The sequence below is a fragment of the Elephas maximus genome, chromosome 15 (assembly GCF_024166365.1).
Source record: "Elephas maximus indicus isolate mEleMax1 chromosome 15, mEleMax1 primary haplotype, whole genome shotgun sequence".
NCBI lineage: Eukaryota > Metazoa > Chordata > Mammalia > Proboscidea > Elephantidae > Elephas > Elephas maximus.
This window is the reverse complement of record NC_064833.1, coordinates 44,083,396-44,101,790: the sequence shown is the minus strand read 5'-3', so window position 1 is coordinate 44,101,790 and position 18,395 is coordinate 44,083,396. Positions and strand designations below refer to the sequence as shown.

At 42.8% G+C, this 18,395-nt stretch overlaps 1 protein-coding gene across 3 annotated transcripts in view; it reads left to right on the top strand.

Annotated features, from left to right (window-relative positions):
- Nucleotides 1-18,395, top strand: part of MATN2 (matrilin 2) — a 181,010-nt gene that overhangs the window by 15,164 nt on the left and 147,451 nt on the right. For all 3 annotated transcript variants that reach the window (XM_049853537.1, XM_049853536.1, XM_049853535.1), the window contains exon 2: nt 3,422-3,589. In XM_049853537.1, coding sequence (XP_049709494.1) covers nt 3,448-3,589 — 142 coding nt within the window. In that variant the 5' untranslated portion in view covers nt 3,422-3,447. The remainder of the gene's footprint in view (nt 1-3,421; nt 3,590-18,395) is intronic.

Below are 18,395 nucleotides of genomic sequence, written 5' to 3'. Positions count from 1 at the left end.
TATCCCCTACATCATATTATAAATATTTGGATTTAAGTTTATATGTGTCAGGATGGAAGTAGGTCTGAGAGCATGTGGTTTATATTTTGAAAAAATCAGCATGGACTTTGTATTTGCCCGGTTTGGAGGAGCGGGGATAGCATTAAACTAATAAATCACTTGTAAATGAGGTAGTAAACTTTTAATGGCATATAAAATAAGGTAATGAGTAGGTTTAAGAGAAGAGGAAGAGGCAAAATCTTCTAAGTGTTTTTACTTTTCTCAGAAGAAACCTCAGGGTTAAAGCTATGAATAGAGGCCCATCCTAAAAGGATTGGGCAGAAGTAATCCATAAGGAGCATCTGTGCCCTAGAGCGTCACTCCCTATGAGCCATGTAAGCTTGGGCGAGTTACTTCTTTGTTACTGTAAGAATTAAATGACTTAATACATTTGAAGGACTTGGTCCGGTGCCTGGCACATAGTAAACTCTGAATAAATGTTCACTATTTTTTTTATTATTATTATTGTATTGGATAGTGGCACAGTGGCTAATAGCTTGGCCCCTATCCAAAAATTCAGTGGTTCAAATCCACCAGCCACTTCTTGGAAACCCTATAGGGCAATTCTAATCTGTCCTATAGGATCAATATAAGTCGGAATCGATTCGACGGCAACAGGTTTGACTTTGTTTTATTATTATTATATAATTTTAATGGGTAGTGAAAAGTGAGCTAGCTCAATACAGGGAATATGAAAAACCGTGGACTTTGAAGGACAGCAGGCTAAGCTTCATCACCAGGTCAATTCCTGAAATTGATTTGCTGAACAAACAGTTCACAGAATTATTGAGTATTTCTTTTAAGTTTCAGGAAATGGTCCCTACTCCAGACCCTGCTGTGCCTGTCCCTGCCTCTGACGGTGAAACAGCTATGGCCTTTCATGAACTGACTTCTGTGGCTTTGACTTTCGGCTAATTGTTTTTCTGCTAGTCAATGAATTGACAAATGGGCCTGCTATCCCTGGGTGTGAATCCCTACTTTACCACTTCAGCTGTGTGACGTTGGTCAAGTTACTGAACTTCTCTGAGCCTCAGTTTTCTTATCTCTAAAAAGCAGAAATATTTCTGTGAACCAGTGCCCTCGAGTCTGTGTTACTAGGTGGAAACCCCAGGATCTTGTTCGGCATGCCTCCTATTGGCCAATAAATGAGAGACCAAGGTGAGAGAACAGGAAAATCACCTTTATTTTGTTGTGCAAGGAAAAGGAGTCAGTCAGAGCTGCTGCTGCCAAGACTGCTCCCAGAGGGTGAGGAGAAAAGTTACTTTTAAGGGGTTTCCAAGTAGGAAGTTCATACAAGTTACGTCAGCAACATTGTTAATCATACTAGGCAGGCGCAATGGGGCTTAAACATAACTTCCAATCAAAAGCAAGTTAGAAATGCAAAGCTAGAGGGGTGGGGAGCGAAGGAATCCCAGCAAAGAAAACAGGAGTTTTAATGCAGCACTGTGGGGGCTCTGTCTCAGCTCTAAGGACTAAATGAAATAAATTAGGTGAAATTGTCAAACACGAGATAAGAGCTTAGTAAAGATTTTAAATACAAATGATACTGCTTAAATGTTGTTCTTCCATAAATATTCCCTCCTCCCCAACCAATTTATAGAAATTAATAAATTGCTATAACACCCATTATATGCAGAGATTATGGAAGAATAAAGTTAAACCCAGCCCGAAGATATTGCCTTGTCCATGAGGTTTTGTCAGGCGTGGTGGTTTTGTCATAATTGTCTTGACATCATTCACTGTCATTCACTGTGTTGCCAAGTACGTTCCCTGTGAAAAGTTCCATTCTAAGGGGATCTGAGATCTGGTAGCATCTGCTGTCCTGGGAAAAAATGGATCTGACCATGTTCCCTGATTAGAATCTTCCCTGCTCCATGCCAGCTGGTGGCCAGACAACAAGTAAAGGCAGTGCTACTTTGTTTGAAATGCCCTGTAGGTACCCTGAGACTCAACTCAGGGTTGTAACTGTTTATGCATCTGAGAGCTTCTTGGTCAACATGGGGTTTGATCCTGTTCCTCTCTGGTGCCCTAGCATAGGGAGCAGGGTTTGCTTATTTTTCTTTCTTTCCTTTTTTTTTTTTTTTAAACACATTTAACATTTACGTGCCAGGCACTACTATAAATGCTTTACGTGTATTAGCTCATTCAATTCTCCCTACAAAGTATGTGCTAATATTATTCTCATAATCTGATAGATTACCCAAAGTCACAAACAGCTAGCAAGTGTTGGACCCAGGATTCAAACTCTTAACACTGCATCATGTTCCCTCTTAAAATCCTTTCATTACCAAATTTTTATTTTTCAAAAAACTTTTTTGATGACGTGTGTTTTCAGTATTGGAACACATGCTTACTAATTGTGTGTGTTTAAATTTTGGGTTGGTAATATGGATTTTGAGAAATTTGATCTGCGAATACAAGACACCGATAAGGCGAGTGGCGCTCTGGTGCCCCCGATCTGTGGTATGACAATATACCAATAAGAGCTAAATAGAGAATTTATTGTGGGCGCCTTTCTATCAGATGACACGAGGAACTTCTGGTTTTCCAAATATGACTCAGAAAAACCAAAACAAACCCATCAGGGCTCCCTAACTATCACACAGGGAAGCCATAATTATGCTTGCAAGCCTTACCACACAGAAATTCAGGGAGAAAAAAAAAAGGGGAAAAGTTTATAAAACGAACACATTCAGGAAGCATCACCTAATAGAATGCTCAACGTACACAACGGTGAGATTCCAACTCCAGTCTGCTGAGCTTCACACATTTCAAAAGGGACCCACCTTTATGCTAAATGCACTAGAACCGGAATAATGTACTACCCTAGGAGGACCAGAGGCGTAAAAAGGGCTGATATACTGTTTAACAAATAGCAACTAAAGAGTTAATATCGTAGGTGGGTGGCTGGGAGGCTGGCTCTGTGATGCTACCTGATGTCAGCTAGACGTGAACTCTTTAAGAAATTCATATATATTATTTTATGCCATCCGCTTTATTAGACATAAGGAATAGTGTTACTTGGAGCCCTCAGATAGTTTTTCCATTTCAAATCCAAGATACAGAACGGGACAATGGACAACTTTTTTGAGCTAACTGATAAGAGAGTTCAAGATGGAATTTTTGTTTCAAGTTTTCCATTCAGCCTTATGATGACTAAAGCAACGAAAAATTACAACTGTGCATGCCTGGCTCAGAGTACCCTAGAAAAACCCACCAACGGGGGTTACTTAAGTCCTTACGGGTCAAACGTACAAATGGCATCTTAAGTGCACGTGGCATGTTTGAAAGGTGAAAAGGTGGGCGGCAGATCTGCAGCACCTGGAGTTCAGGGAGACCCGGAGAGCTCACCCTGCCCCCTCTCATCTTGTGTTTGTCACAGGCTTGCTCCTCAACCTCTTCTCGAAAATGGAAAAGATGCTGTTGGGCTGCCTTCTGCTGATCTTCGGACAGGTCCTCCTCCTCCCCGCTGAGGCCAGGGAGCGGCCGCGCTCGAGGTCCATCTCCAGAGGGAGACACACTCGGACCCACCCCCAGACGGCCCTCCTGGGTGAGTGATGAGGGCTCCACCTGCAGAAGGGCAGGGTGGCGTGGCTAAAGGAGGACCACAGAGGACCAGGGGTGACGCCAGGAGAGGGGAGGGCTCTTGTCTCTGGGTCCTTGGCTGGGTGTGCCGGGGGTGGGAGTTCTCACTGGCAATGAGTGCATCCTGAGTTGAAGGTGTGCTCCTACATAGGTTTTCAAAATGAAATTTAACCTCTTCTCTTTTAAAGCCTTCAGTTTAATCTGAGGCTTACGACTTTTCTCCAATATGCAGGGCAAGATTTTTCATCTGTAAAGGCCCTTGTTGGATTTATCTGGGCAAAGGTGTTATGAGAATTCTTTATTGGATCTGTTCAGCTAAATCTGTGTTAATAATGCCTCCTTGCATGGCAGAATGAGAAAAAGAGCAAGCAGGCTTATGGGGGGGCGGAGGGCAGACACAGAAGAGAAGTGAGGATACTATGAGCTGAATCAAGATATTACGAATGGAAAATGTCAGGGGTCTATTATTCTGACCCAGTGAACATGTTTTCTTCAGACGATTTTTTTTTTGCCATCCTCTCCTCTGAGAGAAATGAGATGCTGTGAAAACACACAGAACATAGATAAATTGGTTAAGTTCTAAATATGGGCTCTGATAAGTCTAGGGTGAGGAGGTAATGGGGAGGTTGACCAATGGGAAGGGAATGGCTTTTGGCATAGACTTGGGTTCAAGTCCTAGTTATGTTACTTACAAGATGTGTGTATTTAGGCAGCATAACCTCTCTGAGGTTCAATTTCCTCATCTATAAAATGTGAATAGTAGGTATGTAATGCATAATAGCTTTCCCACAACAATCATTCCACAACGCTGTTTTCTTTGAAACTGTATTTTCCATTTACATCTTTTAGGCCAGTGGTTAGACTCTACCACCTATGAAGACCACTGAGGGAACTGCCTAGTGACCAGGCAGTCTCAGCTTCTGAAATTACACTTAGGGCACGAACTTTGTTTTGAGAAGCCAGAATTTTTTCTGGTGTTGACCTAAACAATGACCCATGACACCAAGTTTCCTGTGTCTTCAGTCTCCTGAGAGCAGGGATGGATTACCTAATAAACAAAGTACACACGGGCCTACTTGTGCTTGCTTACTAATGTGTAGTGAACAATTTTACCTGTTTTTCACCAAAACAGGTGAAACGGCACGATTTCACCTGTTTCTCACCAAAAACAGGTGAAACTGTGCACCACACGTAAGTAAGCAAGCACAAGTAAGCCCGTGCGTACCTTGCTTAATGTATGCCCACGTGTACCTTGCTTACTGGTTAACCCGCCCCTGCCTGTGAGTGCCTGTTTTCATAGTGATGTAAGACTTCTGTAAGTTCGAAAAGGACTGGGAAATGTTTAGTTAGGTTGATTAAAGGGGTTTTAAAAAACTCATTTTAAGATGATCATAGACATGCGTGTATAGAACTGGAAATGCCTGATTCCCAGATCACCACCACTGATTTGCATACTTGGATTTCTGACAGGGCTGCTTTCAAGATGAGCCACCTCACTCGTGTGGAAAAAAAATACTCTGCTTGGCTCCAAATTGCTCTCTCTCTCTCTCTGTCATATTCGCCCCCTCACACAGATACCTTCACTCTCACACACATACATGCACACACCTTCACACACTCTCTCTGTCTCACGCACACACATGCCTGTACACACCCCAGAGCCTTCAAACCTCAGGTTCTGAAGTGGAAGCCCCTTGTCTTCTGAGGTAAGAAATGGAAGCCTGTTTTGCCAAAAGGCATAAACTCCAGTATCCAGCATTGCCGTCTGTTTCTGGAGAATGTGTAAAGGGGAGAACGGGACACAGGCACGTATCCCCCACCCCTAGGACTGGAATTGGGGTGCTGGTTGCATTCACCTCTCTGTTCCATAAGTCCTGCAAGTAGCTGCTCCCAGACCTGCTGGCGGGCTGCTTGGCTTAGGAATGGGGTTGAGTGAGAATCATGAACTTTACAACTTTGGGCTGGATTCTCATGTGAAATCTGCTCTTGGTCTTACTTTGACGGGGAACACAGATGGAGAGGCCATGGTTCTCTGGTAGTCTTTGCAGTGATTAATATGACCTCCATTTCATTATTCCAATATGGTGCCTTGTGTTTTATGGCTGTTTGCTTTTCTTCACTTTTTGGTTTCTGTGTTCGGAACATGGCCCAGGTCACATTTCACTTGTTTATGGCAAAGCACTGAGGCTGTGTTTATGGTATCCACCAGCATGATGTATTTCACTAGTGACTGATTTACTAGGATGTCTCTGAATTTCCTTTCGATGAAAGTTTTAACAGAAAGGAAGGAGCAGAGTTGTTTCTTAGGTCCATTTTTGTTTGAATTTGATGTTTATTCTTTTTTATGTTTATATTTTATGTCTAAATTCAGATCAGAGTCCAAGTAACAACTTGAACCAGTTAAAAAAATGCATGTAAAAAAAAATGCATGTATTATACGCCCATCCTATGACCATTTGCAGGCCGTCCACGTGTCTGCCTGTGATGTCAGTCCGTGTGGGTTTACCTCTTACCTCATGCGTTCATCTGGAATTTTTACTCTGTACCAGACACGGGGGATTTAAGATGAATAACCACCATCAGGAGGACCACAGTATAGTGGAGGAGACAGACATGTAACAAGATAATTAATTTGGTGGAATCAGTGTACAACGATAGAGTCCTGTCCAAGTTACAGCTCGTCCATGACTGCTGAGTGGGTGTGGTATACGGCAGTGGTTCTCAAACTTTTTGCTGTCAGGACCCTTTTACACTCAATAGTTGTTGAGGATTCCAAAGAGATTTTGTTTATGTGGGTTAGGTCTATCGGTATTTACTGGATTAGAGATTGAAACAGAGAATGTTTAAAAAATCTATTTATTAGTTAATTTAAAAATAATAGTAAATCCATGTTAACATAAATAAAACATTTGTATAAGAAACTATGTTTTCCAAAATTTAGAAAATTAAAATTAGAGGAGTAGCACTGTGTTATGTTTTTACAAATTTCTTTAATGTCTGGTTTAATAGATGGCAGCTGGATTCTCTTATCTTCTCCATTCAGTCTGTTGGGAAATGTTGTTTGGTTGGTCTATATGAAGAAATTATGGCCTCATAGATATGCAGTTGGGAAAAAGAAGAGTATTTTAATGGCCTTTTCAGATAATTGTGGATATTCTTCTTTGATATCACACCAAAACTTGACAAATGATAGTTTCTTAAGGGTTAGTTGCAATTGTGTGGTCTAAAATCGTATCAGTAAACTTTTCATAGTCTGTATACTTGTGAGAGGATGAGAGTAACAAAAAGGCAAATATTATTAGTGTTTAGTGTTTTATCATACAGATAAAAAAAATAATATTAGCCAAATATAACTGTTCAGTGTTTCATACTGTTACTATGAAAATCATTTTGACCTCATGGATTCTCTCAAAGAGTCTCCAGAACCAAAAGTGAACCCACTGCCTTCGAGCTGACCGTGTAGAACAGAGAAGCACTGACCCCCAGGGTTCTCAAGGTGTAATCTTTGCGGTAGCAGGCTGCCACATATTTCTCCCAAGGAGCGACTGGTGGATTCGAACCGCCAACCTTTCAGTTAGCAGCCAAGTACTTTAACCACTGTGCCACCAGGGCTCCTTCAAAGAGCCTCGAGGCTCCTGAAAAAAACAAAAACCAAATTAGTGACCGTGGAGTCCAGTCCAGCTCATAGCCACCCAGTGTGTTGCTGAGTAGAATGGAGTACCGTAGAGTTTTCAGGGTTGTAAGCTTTTGGAAGCAGATCGCCAGAACTTTCTTTCCAGGCTGCTCTGGATGGGTTTGAACCACCAACCTTTTGGCTAGTAGTCGAGTGCTTAACTGCAAGTGCTAACCCTTTGCACCACTCAGGGACTCCATCACGGGCCACTAGGGATCCTGCTGGTCTAAGAGAAGCATTCCCAGTGAAGTTGAAGACCATGCAGAGCCTGGAGGCATGAACAGGCTGGAGCGCACTGAGGAGAAAGCATGGAGGTAGAACTGAGTTATGGATGGAATTGGCAACTGCCAGGCAATCTGTAAGGTGGGTGGTCTGAGCAGGAGACAAAGCTGGAGGAGGTGGGAACCAGATCATTTAGGACCTTGGGGGCTTTGAAAAAGAGTTTGGGCTTTATTTTCTAGGGTTAGGGAGCCTGTCTGAGTCATCTAGTGCAGTTATAACAGAAATACCACAAATGGATGGCTTTAATAAAGAAAAATTTATTCTCTCACAGTTTAGGAGGCTAGAAGTCCAAACTTAAGGTGCCAACTCTAGAGAAAGGCTTTCTCTCTCTCTGTGGGTTCTAGGGGAAAGTTGTTGTCATCAATCTTCCCCTGATCTAGGAGTTTCTCAGCACAGGAACCTCAGGTCCAAAAGGATGCTCTCTACTGCCGCCATTGTTTTCTTGGTGGTATGAGGTCCCCATGTCTCTCAGCTCGCTTTTCTCTTTTATATCTTGAAAGAGATTGACTTAATATACAACCTAATCTTTAGATTGTGTCCTGCCTCATTAACATAACTGCCTCTAATCCTAACTTATTAACATCACAGAGGTAGTGTTTACAATACATAGGAAAATCACATCAGATGACAAAATGGTGGACAATCACACAATACTGGGAATCATGGCCTAGCCAACTTGACACACATTTTTGGGGACACAATTCAATCCATGACAGAGCCCTTGGAGGATTTTAAGCATGCAACAATAGTGACCACAGTTGTCTCTAGCCACTACGAACTCTGGACAGCCTCAACCTTCCTGGGCTATGGCAAAGGGCAGGGAGAGCTATCTAATTAGCAGAATGCAATCCCGAGCCAAGGCTCTCAGGCCACCAGGAGAGTGAACGAAGGACATTTTTCAGCCAGAGTCCTTCCAGGCAATGACGCCAACAGGTAGAGTTGAAGCAGCAGGGAGTACTGCACCCAGGAGCATAAGCTCAATGGAACCCTTCAAATTCTCCCCCCTCCATCCTTTATCAGTGGCACAGATCCCCTTCTAATCCCCTTCCTGTACCTGCCTCAAGGTGGCACTAACTGGAAGACATGTTGCCCCAACCCTAATCATACCATCAATTGCCCTGCAGTCACATTCAATTCATGGCCACCCCATGTGTATCAGAGTAGAACTGTGCTCCATAGGTTTTATTTCTTTAAATATAATTAATTTTATTTTTGATGTTGTTGAGAATATACACAGCAGAACATATATCAATTCAACAATTTCTACATGTACAATTGAGTGACACTGATTACATTCCAAGTCGTGCAACCATTCTGACTCTTGTTTTTTGAGTTGTTCCTCCCCCATTAACATAAATTCACTTTCCCTAAGTTTCCTATCTAAGCTTTCGAGTTGGTGTTGTCAATTTGATCTCCTGTAGATAGATCTTAAAGAGCAGAATGCTCAAGGCAGACGTTCTTTACTAGTTAAGCTAAACTATTGTTAAGTTTTAAGACTTTAGGGGATATTTTTGGTTTAAGGTTTAAAGATTATCTCAGGGCAATAGTTTCAAGGATCATCTAGATTCCATGGCTTCAGAAAATCTGGATTCTATAAGAATTTGAAATTTTGTTCTGTGCTTTTCCCCTTTTGATCAGGATTCTTCTATAGTATCTTTGATGAAAATTTTCGGTGATGGTAGCCAGGCACCATCCAGTTCTTCTGGTCTCATGGCAAAGGAGGCAGTTATTCATGGAGGCAATTATCCAAACATTATCCCTCCTATTCCTGGAAGAGATCTATATACTTCCTAATGCCTAGAATATTGATCTTTATGAGCTCCATTTCATTTTTGATGACTTCCAATTTTCCTAGATTCATACTTTGTACATTCCACATTCTGATTATTAATGGATATTTGCAGGGTTTTTTTTTTTTTTCTCATTTTGAGTTTTGCCACATCAGCAAATGATGGTCCCCAAAGCTATCCATGTCATTAAGGTCAGCTGTACTTTGAGGAGGCATCTCTTCCCCAGTTGTGTTTTGAGTACCTTCCAACCTGAGGGGCTCATCTTCCAGCACTATAGCAGACAAAGTTCTGGTGCTATTCATAAGGTTTTCACTGTCCAGATTTTTCAGGAGTAGACCACCAGGTCGTTCTTCCTAGTCTGTCTTATTCTGGAAGGTCTGCTGAAACCTGTCTACTATGGGTGACCCTGCTGATACTTGAAATGCCGGTGGCATAGCTTCTGGCATCACAGTAACATGCAAGCCACCACAGTATGGCAAACTGACAGATGAGTGGTGGTGTTCAAGAGTAGGTCACAGAATTTAGTGAAACTTCTCCTTGGCAGCCAGTTTACTACTTAGAAAATCTAAAAGCTCACTTTAGACAGCCTCAAAATCTGCTCTTTGGGAATTATAGTACATGATAAAGTACTTCATTTTTGCATACAAAAAATGCAGTGTGTTTCTTGAAGGCAAAACCTCCTCAGTTAGCAACGTGACTGAAAGGACTTGGCTGGCTTAGACATTTAAGTGTAAGTATGTCCTGCGCTGTGTTGCCAGTGGAGGCTTTAGCCTGGGTTGGTAATTATTAACATTTCCAAGTGTTGGCTTCCAGTAATGAATCTCCACATCCTAAAATAATACCCCTAATTGATATTTGTTGGCACTCTTGGTGAAGGAGGTAAAGCAGATGCCAGAAGCCATCAGTGTCCCTGGCTCCTGGAGAGATTGACCTGTAAATGCCCTGAAGTGACCCTGCAGTGGTTAGAATTTTTGTCTCCTTCCCTGAGCTTTCCAGGAAGGAAGGGTTTTGTTCAGTTTCTTGCTTCTGCCTGGAGCGTTCATCCCCAGCCAAGACCTGGCAAAGGCCTATTATCGCCAGGGCCCAGCTCAAATGCTGCCACCCTCTCCCAGCCAGGCAAGACATGCTGTAGGTTTCTCTGCCTGTCTTTATATTCTGAGGGGTAATAGTGGTACCTACCTGTCTGAGTTACCTAGTGCTGCTGTAATAAAAATACCACAAGTGGGTGGCTTTAAAGAACATAAATTTATTTTCTCAGAGTTCTGAAGGCTAAAAGTCCAAATCAGGGTCTTGGCCATATTGATTCTTTCAGTGAGCCTTGCTCTTAATTCTGGTGTCTGCCAGCAACCCTCACGTTCCTTTACCTGTAGGTGATCATTTTATGTCATCTGTCTTCCCCCGTGAGTGTGTCTCTGTGTCTACTCTGGCGTTTTTAACACTTAGAAATGATTAGGTTTAGGACCCACCCTAAACTGGTATGACCTCAGCTGATTTATTTTATTTTTTTATTGTGCTTTAAGTGAAGGTTTACAAGTCAGTCTCTCTTACAAAAAGTTATAGACACCTTGCTATGTACTCCTAGCTGCCCTCCTCCTAATGAAACAGCACATTCCTCCTCTCCACCCTATATTCCTCGTGTCCATTCAACCAGCTGTTGTCCCCCTCTTCCTTCTCATCTTGCCACCAGACAGGAGTTGCCCACATTGTCTCATGTGTCTACTTGAGCCAAGAAGCTCACTCCTCACCAGCATCATTATCTATCTTATAGTCCAGTCTGGAGCGTTGGCTTTGGGAATGGTTCCAGTCTTGGACTAACAAAGGGTCCAGGGACCATGACCTCCAGGACCTCTCTAGCCTCAGTCAGACCATTAAGCCCAGTCTTTTTAAGAGAATTTGAGGTCTGCATCCCACTGTTCTGCTCCATCAGGGATTCTCTTTTGTGTTCCCTATCAGGGCAGTGATCAGTGGTAGCCGAGCACCATCTAGTTCTTTCAGTTTCGGGCTGATGTGATCTCTGGTTTATGTGGCCCTTTCTGTCTCTTGGGCGCATCTTTACCATATGCCTGTGGTATTCTTCATTCTCCTTTGCTCCAGGTGGGTTGAGACCAATTGATGCATCTTAGATGGCCACTTGCTAGTGTTTAAGACCCTAGGTGCCAATCACCAAAGTGGGATGCAGAACGTTTTCTTAATATGTTTTGTATGCCAATTGACCTAGATGTCCCCTGAAACCATGGTCCCCAGACCCCTGTCCCTGCTACTCTGGCTTTCGAAGCTTTTGGTTGTATTCAGGAAACTTCTTTGCTTTTGGTTTAGTCCAGTTTCAACTGATTTATTGATTACATTACATTAGAATACATTATGGATAGTGATTACATTATGCTACATTAGATGAAAGGTCATTACATTACACTGTGGAAGGTAATCTATTCTACTCAAGGCCACCTGATCTAGTCACATGTAACTATTCCAACACAGAAACTATATTAATGTTCGGCTAAATAAGTGGGAAGCAAGCCTAGCCAAATTGACACACAAAATTAACTACCACACTACTTCAGAGGGATTGATATTCTAGTTATTTTGTGTTTGCCCCATATTTGCCACTAGACTATCAATCCCTTGAAGATAGATACTGACACTTTCATTTCTCTTAGCACCTATGGAGGGGAACTCTTATTTCTTGAGCCCCTGATATAAGCAGGGACATGTTATCTCACTTAATCCACATCAAAAAATAAGTAAATAAATGAAGCCCTACAAAGTGGTATTGTTAGATCGCATTTTCACATGAGGATGCCAAGGCTCAGAGAGATCAGGTCATTTGGTAAACTTGTTCAGGCTTCTGCAAACCTAGACGGAAGAGGTACCCAGCCCCAACCCCACCTCATAGAAAGAACACATGGCTTAGGGGCAGATGTGCCTTTGTGCCTGTACTGGAGAAGCCACAGGGCTGATTACAGCCTCTGTTTGCTCCTGGGCCAAGAGTTTTTGTAAAGAGCTGGTTACACCTGGGTTCCGCCAACCCCAGCCCTGGCTTTGGTCCTGTCCATAGCAAAAGCTCAGTGTATGTTCAATAATTGAGTGATAAGACATGCAGATGACTGATTTAGTCCTTATTAGGCTAGTTACAATGACATTAGTGGTTCAGTGGTAGAATTCTTGCCTTCCATGCTAGAGAGCCAGGTTGGATTTCTGGCCAATGCACCTCAAGCGCAGCCACCACCCATCTGTCAGTGAAGCCTTAAGTGTTGTGATGATGCTGAACAGGTTTCAGTGGAGCTTTCAGACTAAAACAGATTAGGAAGAAAGGCCTGGCATTCTACTTCTGAATATCAGCCAGTGAGAACCCTCTGGATCACAATGGTCCAATCTACAACTGATCATGGGGATGATGCAGGACCATTGTGCACGGGGTCACCATGAGTCAGAGGCTGACTTAATGGCAGCTAACAACAACAGGATAGTTCCAGTCTTGATTTGACTTCTACTTAGCAGGTGATCCTGGGCAAGTCACCTTCCTCTTCTAGGCTTCAGTTTCCTCATCTATAAAGCAAGGGGGTTGAAGTCAGTGATCCCTCAGATCTCACCTAGGACTTGGTGATGTCTCTGATTCTCTTGTCTTCCTGATGCCCCTTCTCTCATTTCTGTGGTGGAAGCCCCAATGCAGTCCTTGGCTTTCTTTCACTCTCTCCAGGGGAGGAGAAACAAAGTGGTACCATATTCTGGAGGCCAAGGAAGGAGAAAATTTTGAGACAGAAGGGGCAGATCGGGAGGACCAGGCAGTAGAGTGGAGGGTGGGTGTCTTAGTCATCTAGTGTTGCTTTAAGAGAAATACTACAAGCGGATGGCTTTAACAAAGAGAAGTTTATTCTTTCGCAGTCCAGTAGGCACCGGGTCCAGGGGAAGGCTTTCTCTCTCTGTCGGCTCTGGAGGAAGGTCCTTGTGATGCATCAGTCTTTCCTTGCTCTGGGAGCATCTCAGCACAGGAGCCTTAGGTCCAAAGAGGATGCACTCTACTCCCGATGCTGCTTTCTTGGTGGTAGGAGGTCTCCATGTCTCTCTGTTCTCTTCTCTCTTTTATATTTTAAAAGAGATTGGCTTAAGACTGTCTAAATCTTGTAGATCTCATCAATGTAACTGCCGCTAATCCATCTTGTTACGTCATAGTGATAGGATTTACAACACATAGGGAAATCACATCAGATGACAAAATGGTAGACAGTCATAAAATACTGGGAATCATGACCTAGCCGAGTTGACAGATATTTTTTGGGGACAAAATTTAATCCAAGACAGTGGGTCAGTAGAATCAGGCAGTGGAGCAGTGGTTATCAAACTTTGGTCTGCATCAGAAGCTTCTGGAAGACTCGTTAGAACAGAGATTGCTGGTCCCCCCCATCCAGTGTGTCTGATTCAGTAGGTCTGTGCGGAGGCCCAAGAAGTTGCATTTCTGGGGACCTCCCTTTGAGAAACATTGCAGAAGAGAAATCTAGAAGATGGGGGTGTAGAGAGGCAGGAAGAAAAGATCTCAGGAAGAGCTGCTGTGGGGCTCAAGCCAGAAAGACAACTCGAGTTGAGTAACATCTGCAGGGAAAACTGCAGCTGGAGAGCTAAACTGACTGTAGGCTGGGCTGTCCCTTTTGGGGCTTTAAAACCAAGCTGCTAGCATCTTTCTACCTGGAAGATTTGGCCAAAGGTAGACCTCAAGCCTGTGCAGGGAGCCAGCCCCTTACAGCATAGCAGTCAACCAGCACGTCTAAAGAATCGAGTGGCTGGTGTTTGTCTTTATCATCAGATTTGATTGTAAAAATGAACGCTGATGTGTAGAAAACCAAAAAACCAAACTCACTGCTGTCGAGTCAATTCCGACTCATAGTGACCCTATATTATTCTAAATACAGCAAAAGCTTTTTTTAAAAAAAAATAAAATAAAACACTCTGAAGTAACATCTCCCCCACACACCGTCTTTAGCCCTTAGCCGCCGTGTCCCCTTCTGCGCCTCATCCCCAGCGCCATCACATCCGGGAAACATGGATCCAGTGGAGGGGCTGTAGTGGCTGCTGCTCAGCCCAGACATACTGTTCCCCATAAAATGCATCTCTCTGTGCCTATGCGCTGCCTTATGCATAAACCAGCCTCTCTGTTATCATTCATTTTTTTATAAACTGTATGAAGTGAGAGTCCTCATTCTTATCTTATGATTAATGTTGGGAGAACCAAAAAAGTACAGTATCTGACCTCTAAAAAGCAATAAAGTTAAAAGCTTTCCTAGCCAATAAATAGGTTTTTTTTTCTCCTACAGATTCTCCCTCTCCCCTTCTTTCTCCCTTTCTCTTCTCTAGTAAACTCTTTCTTTATCCTCTTCTTTTTCTATAACTCTCCTTCATCTCTTCCTCTTAAATCCCTCCCCGCCCTCATTTCCTTCTCCAGTTCCAGGATGCCCTTGTGTACCGTTCTGTTCTTCTCTTTGATGACTGGTGCTCTTGGGGAGTGTGGTGGGCAACCTGACCCTCTGGAGTCAATCATGCCTGGGTCTCCCTAATTGATGATAATAAAGATGACAATGGTAGTGATGGCTGACATGTTTTTGAGCCTCCGTTATGTGCCAGGCATTGTGCTAAGCTTCACTCTGCAACGTATTAACATCCTCATTTTATAGATGTTAAATGTCTTGCAACAATGCTGTGCAAGTGCTGAGCAGCAGAGGCAGGATTTGAGAAGCCTGTATACTTGCCATTTCCTTTGCTCAAACTGTTTTCTACAACCGCACCTCCTCTGTTTATCCAACGGAACTGGACTCATCTTTCAAATCTCAACAGAAGCCAGTCGATTCTGACTCATAATGACTCTGTGTGACTGCCCTAGAGGGTTGCCTAGACTGTAGTCTTTACAGGAGCAGATCCCTCAGTCTGTTCTCCCACTGAGCGGCTGGTGGGTTTGAACTGCCAACCTTTTGGTTAGCCCCCGAACGCTTAATCATTTCACCTCCAGGGCTCATTATGCATTCGCCTAGCACCTTGTATATCCCCATCCCAGCACTTAATCACTGTGCTTAATTGTCTGTGTGATTCATCATTGTATCTGCAGTGCTTAGCAACGACCTGGTACACAGCAGGCTCTCAGTAATTACCTGTAGGAGTAAGTGGACTAACAAATGAGCAAAGTGGAGAGTATCCAGAGAAAGGCCACAGGCTGGCAAGGATTTCCAAAACCAGGGCATGGGGAAAATTGTTGAAAGACCTGAGGATGGTTAGTTTGAAAAACAGATGATACAGGGGCTCTGTGTACACTGTGTTAGGCAAGATGTTAAAGAGGCGACGCAGAACCTGTGCTTTCAAAAAGACAGAAGTTTTTCTTCCATTTGGAAACTTCACAGCCACCAGAGCAGCTTGCAAAGGAAACGAATTACATTCTCAAGCATCGAGGACTTTGAAGATAATAAGAGGGCCTTGTGGCCAGAAGATTAAGTAAAGCTCTGATGTGTAAACCTTAACATTCTGAGATTTCTATGGAAGTGCCTGCAAAATCAGGAAATGAACAGGATGGATAAGAACTTTCTCCCCTGTAGAAAAAAAAAAAAGAAGAAGAAAGAGCAGAGCTCAGTATTTTCTTTCCAAGGCAAATCTGCCCGAAGGGTCTTTGAGATCACATTTATTAATATCTTACTTAAAAATGAGGTTCTGTGGAAATACAAAAGCGCTCAACCAAATTTAATGAGGCAATTTCTGTGTCATGGAAAAGTCAAGGGAGAAACTGAGAAATTATTAGTGACTGGTAACACATGTGATTGGTTGGGTCACTGGGGTATACTTCTGGCAATGTTAGTTGAATAAAGGCGTTATTGCAGGTAAATCGCATTAGCTCTTTGTTAACTCATGTAGAGTTTGTACTCTATGGAAACCACTAGACCTTTACTATATATGGCTTAACAGCTATCATGTAGCAGATTTTTAAAAAACCGAAGTGGCATACTTTCAATTTATTTGTATTAAATTTTATCTTCTTCATTTAGGTTCATCATTCTAGTTTGTGAAGATCTTTTTTTTTTTCTCCCAAACTTAGCAAATTAGGGTCATTTGCCAATTTGATAAAATGCTGTCTATATCTTTTTCCAAGTCATCTGAAAATACAAGGAGAGCTAGTTCAAAAAGTTGCCTAAACAAGCGATCTATAAACATTTAATGTATTTGTGATAGAAAATACCACAGAGATTTGAGTTGCTTTGCTTCTCGCTTTCCCAGTAAATATGAAGTTTGTGAGGGACAGTTTCATCTTCTTTATTTTTATTATTGTTGCCAATATATATATAACATAACATTTGTCAATTCAACATATTTCATGTGTACAGTTTAGTAACTTCGATTACATTAATCATGTTGTGCAACCATCACCAATAATCACTGCCAGATTTTCTATCACCTATGTGTCATCTTCTGACATGTTCCTAAGGAGCCTCTTTTTCCTTTCTGATTCACTTTCTATTCCCATTTGAGGGTGATATAACTGTTACTTACAGACACTGGGGAAGCATGCTCAAAGACACCATAAGTGTGTTACTTATTAATTTGCCATCATATATTTCTGAGTCATTAAAGCTGGTCCGACAAACCAGTTGGCCAGCCAATGTCCTAGGGTTGGAGATCAAAATAATGATTGTAACTGGACTTGTGCCGTGGATGGGAAATGAGCACATTCTAGTCAGGGTGTGAAACCAAGTCCCAGGCAGGTTTTTTGAAAGCCAAGAATTAGAACCACTAGCTCAGAAAAGTCTTCTTTCATTAGGTCCAGGGGAGGCTGATTTATAGGGAAAATGAAAGTAAGGCAATGTGTGTGTTTTGGCTGCTCAGAGGATGATGGCGCCTGCAAAGGAGAAGAGGGGAGAAGATAGCATGACCCTGCAGCCAGACAATGAGAGAGAACGTCCAAGAGGAGGCAGAGTGACCAGATGACAAAGGGCTGATGCACGTGAAGGGTCTGGAGAAGAAACCAGATGAATGTAAGCACCACTTACCTTGGGCTCAGAACCAGGAGCGGCCCTCAGAAAGGCCCAATGGATGGCCTACAGTGCAAGTTATGCCATGAGAAGCCCTGGAAAGATGAGCCCCAGAGGCCCTCAAAGTCAGCTTGGATCATGAATTGAGCTGTGGAAGAATCCCATCCAAAAGGCTGAAACCTCCCAAGGCTGCAAGTGGCTGCTTTCCATCTCTAGCTCTTGATTCCCTAGACACGACACCTTGTGCTCTATCCATTTATAGAATAAATGTGCATTGAGAACCCCCATATTGCCAGTGCTGGGCTAGGCCCAGAGAAAGATGAAGAATCCTTAAATCTTTGAGATTCGTTCGTGGGGTAGCCAAGGAGGCGCTCCCTTCTCCTGGTGGTGCCCAGATGCCAGATGCCAGAGTCCCTGTGCCTGTCCTGATGTGACGGTCTGTCATGGATTGAATTGTGTCACCCAAAAATATCTTGTCAACTTAGCTGGGCCATGAGTCCCATTTTAGTGTGATTGTTCACCATTTTATGTGATTTCTCTATGTGTTGTAAATCCTATCACTATGATTAAATGAGATGGATTAGCGGCAGTTATATTGATGAGGTCCACAAGATTAGGTAGTGTCTTAAGGCAATCCCTTTGGAGATATAAAAGAGAGAAGTGAGCAGAGAGACACGGGAACTTCATACCACCAAAAAAGCAGCGCCAGGAGCAGAGCATGTCCTTTGGACCTGAGGTTCCTGCGATGAGATGCTCCCAGACCAAGGGAAGGCTGATGACAAGAACTTGTTGCTTGTCAGAGTCAACAGAGAGAGAAAGCCTTGCCCTGAGCTGGTACCCTGAATTCGGACACCTAGCCTACTGGACTGTGAGAGAATAAACTTTGTTTATTTGTGGTATTTCTGTTACAGCAGCACTAGATGACTGAGATACTGTCCCACCCACCCCCCTCTTCCAAGCAAATGTGAATTTGTCTCCAAAATGAAAAGGAAGAGGAAATCATCAATTTTAGCTAACTTTTTTTCCATA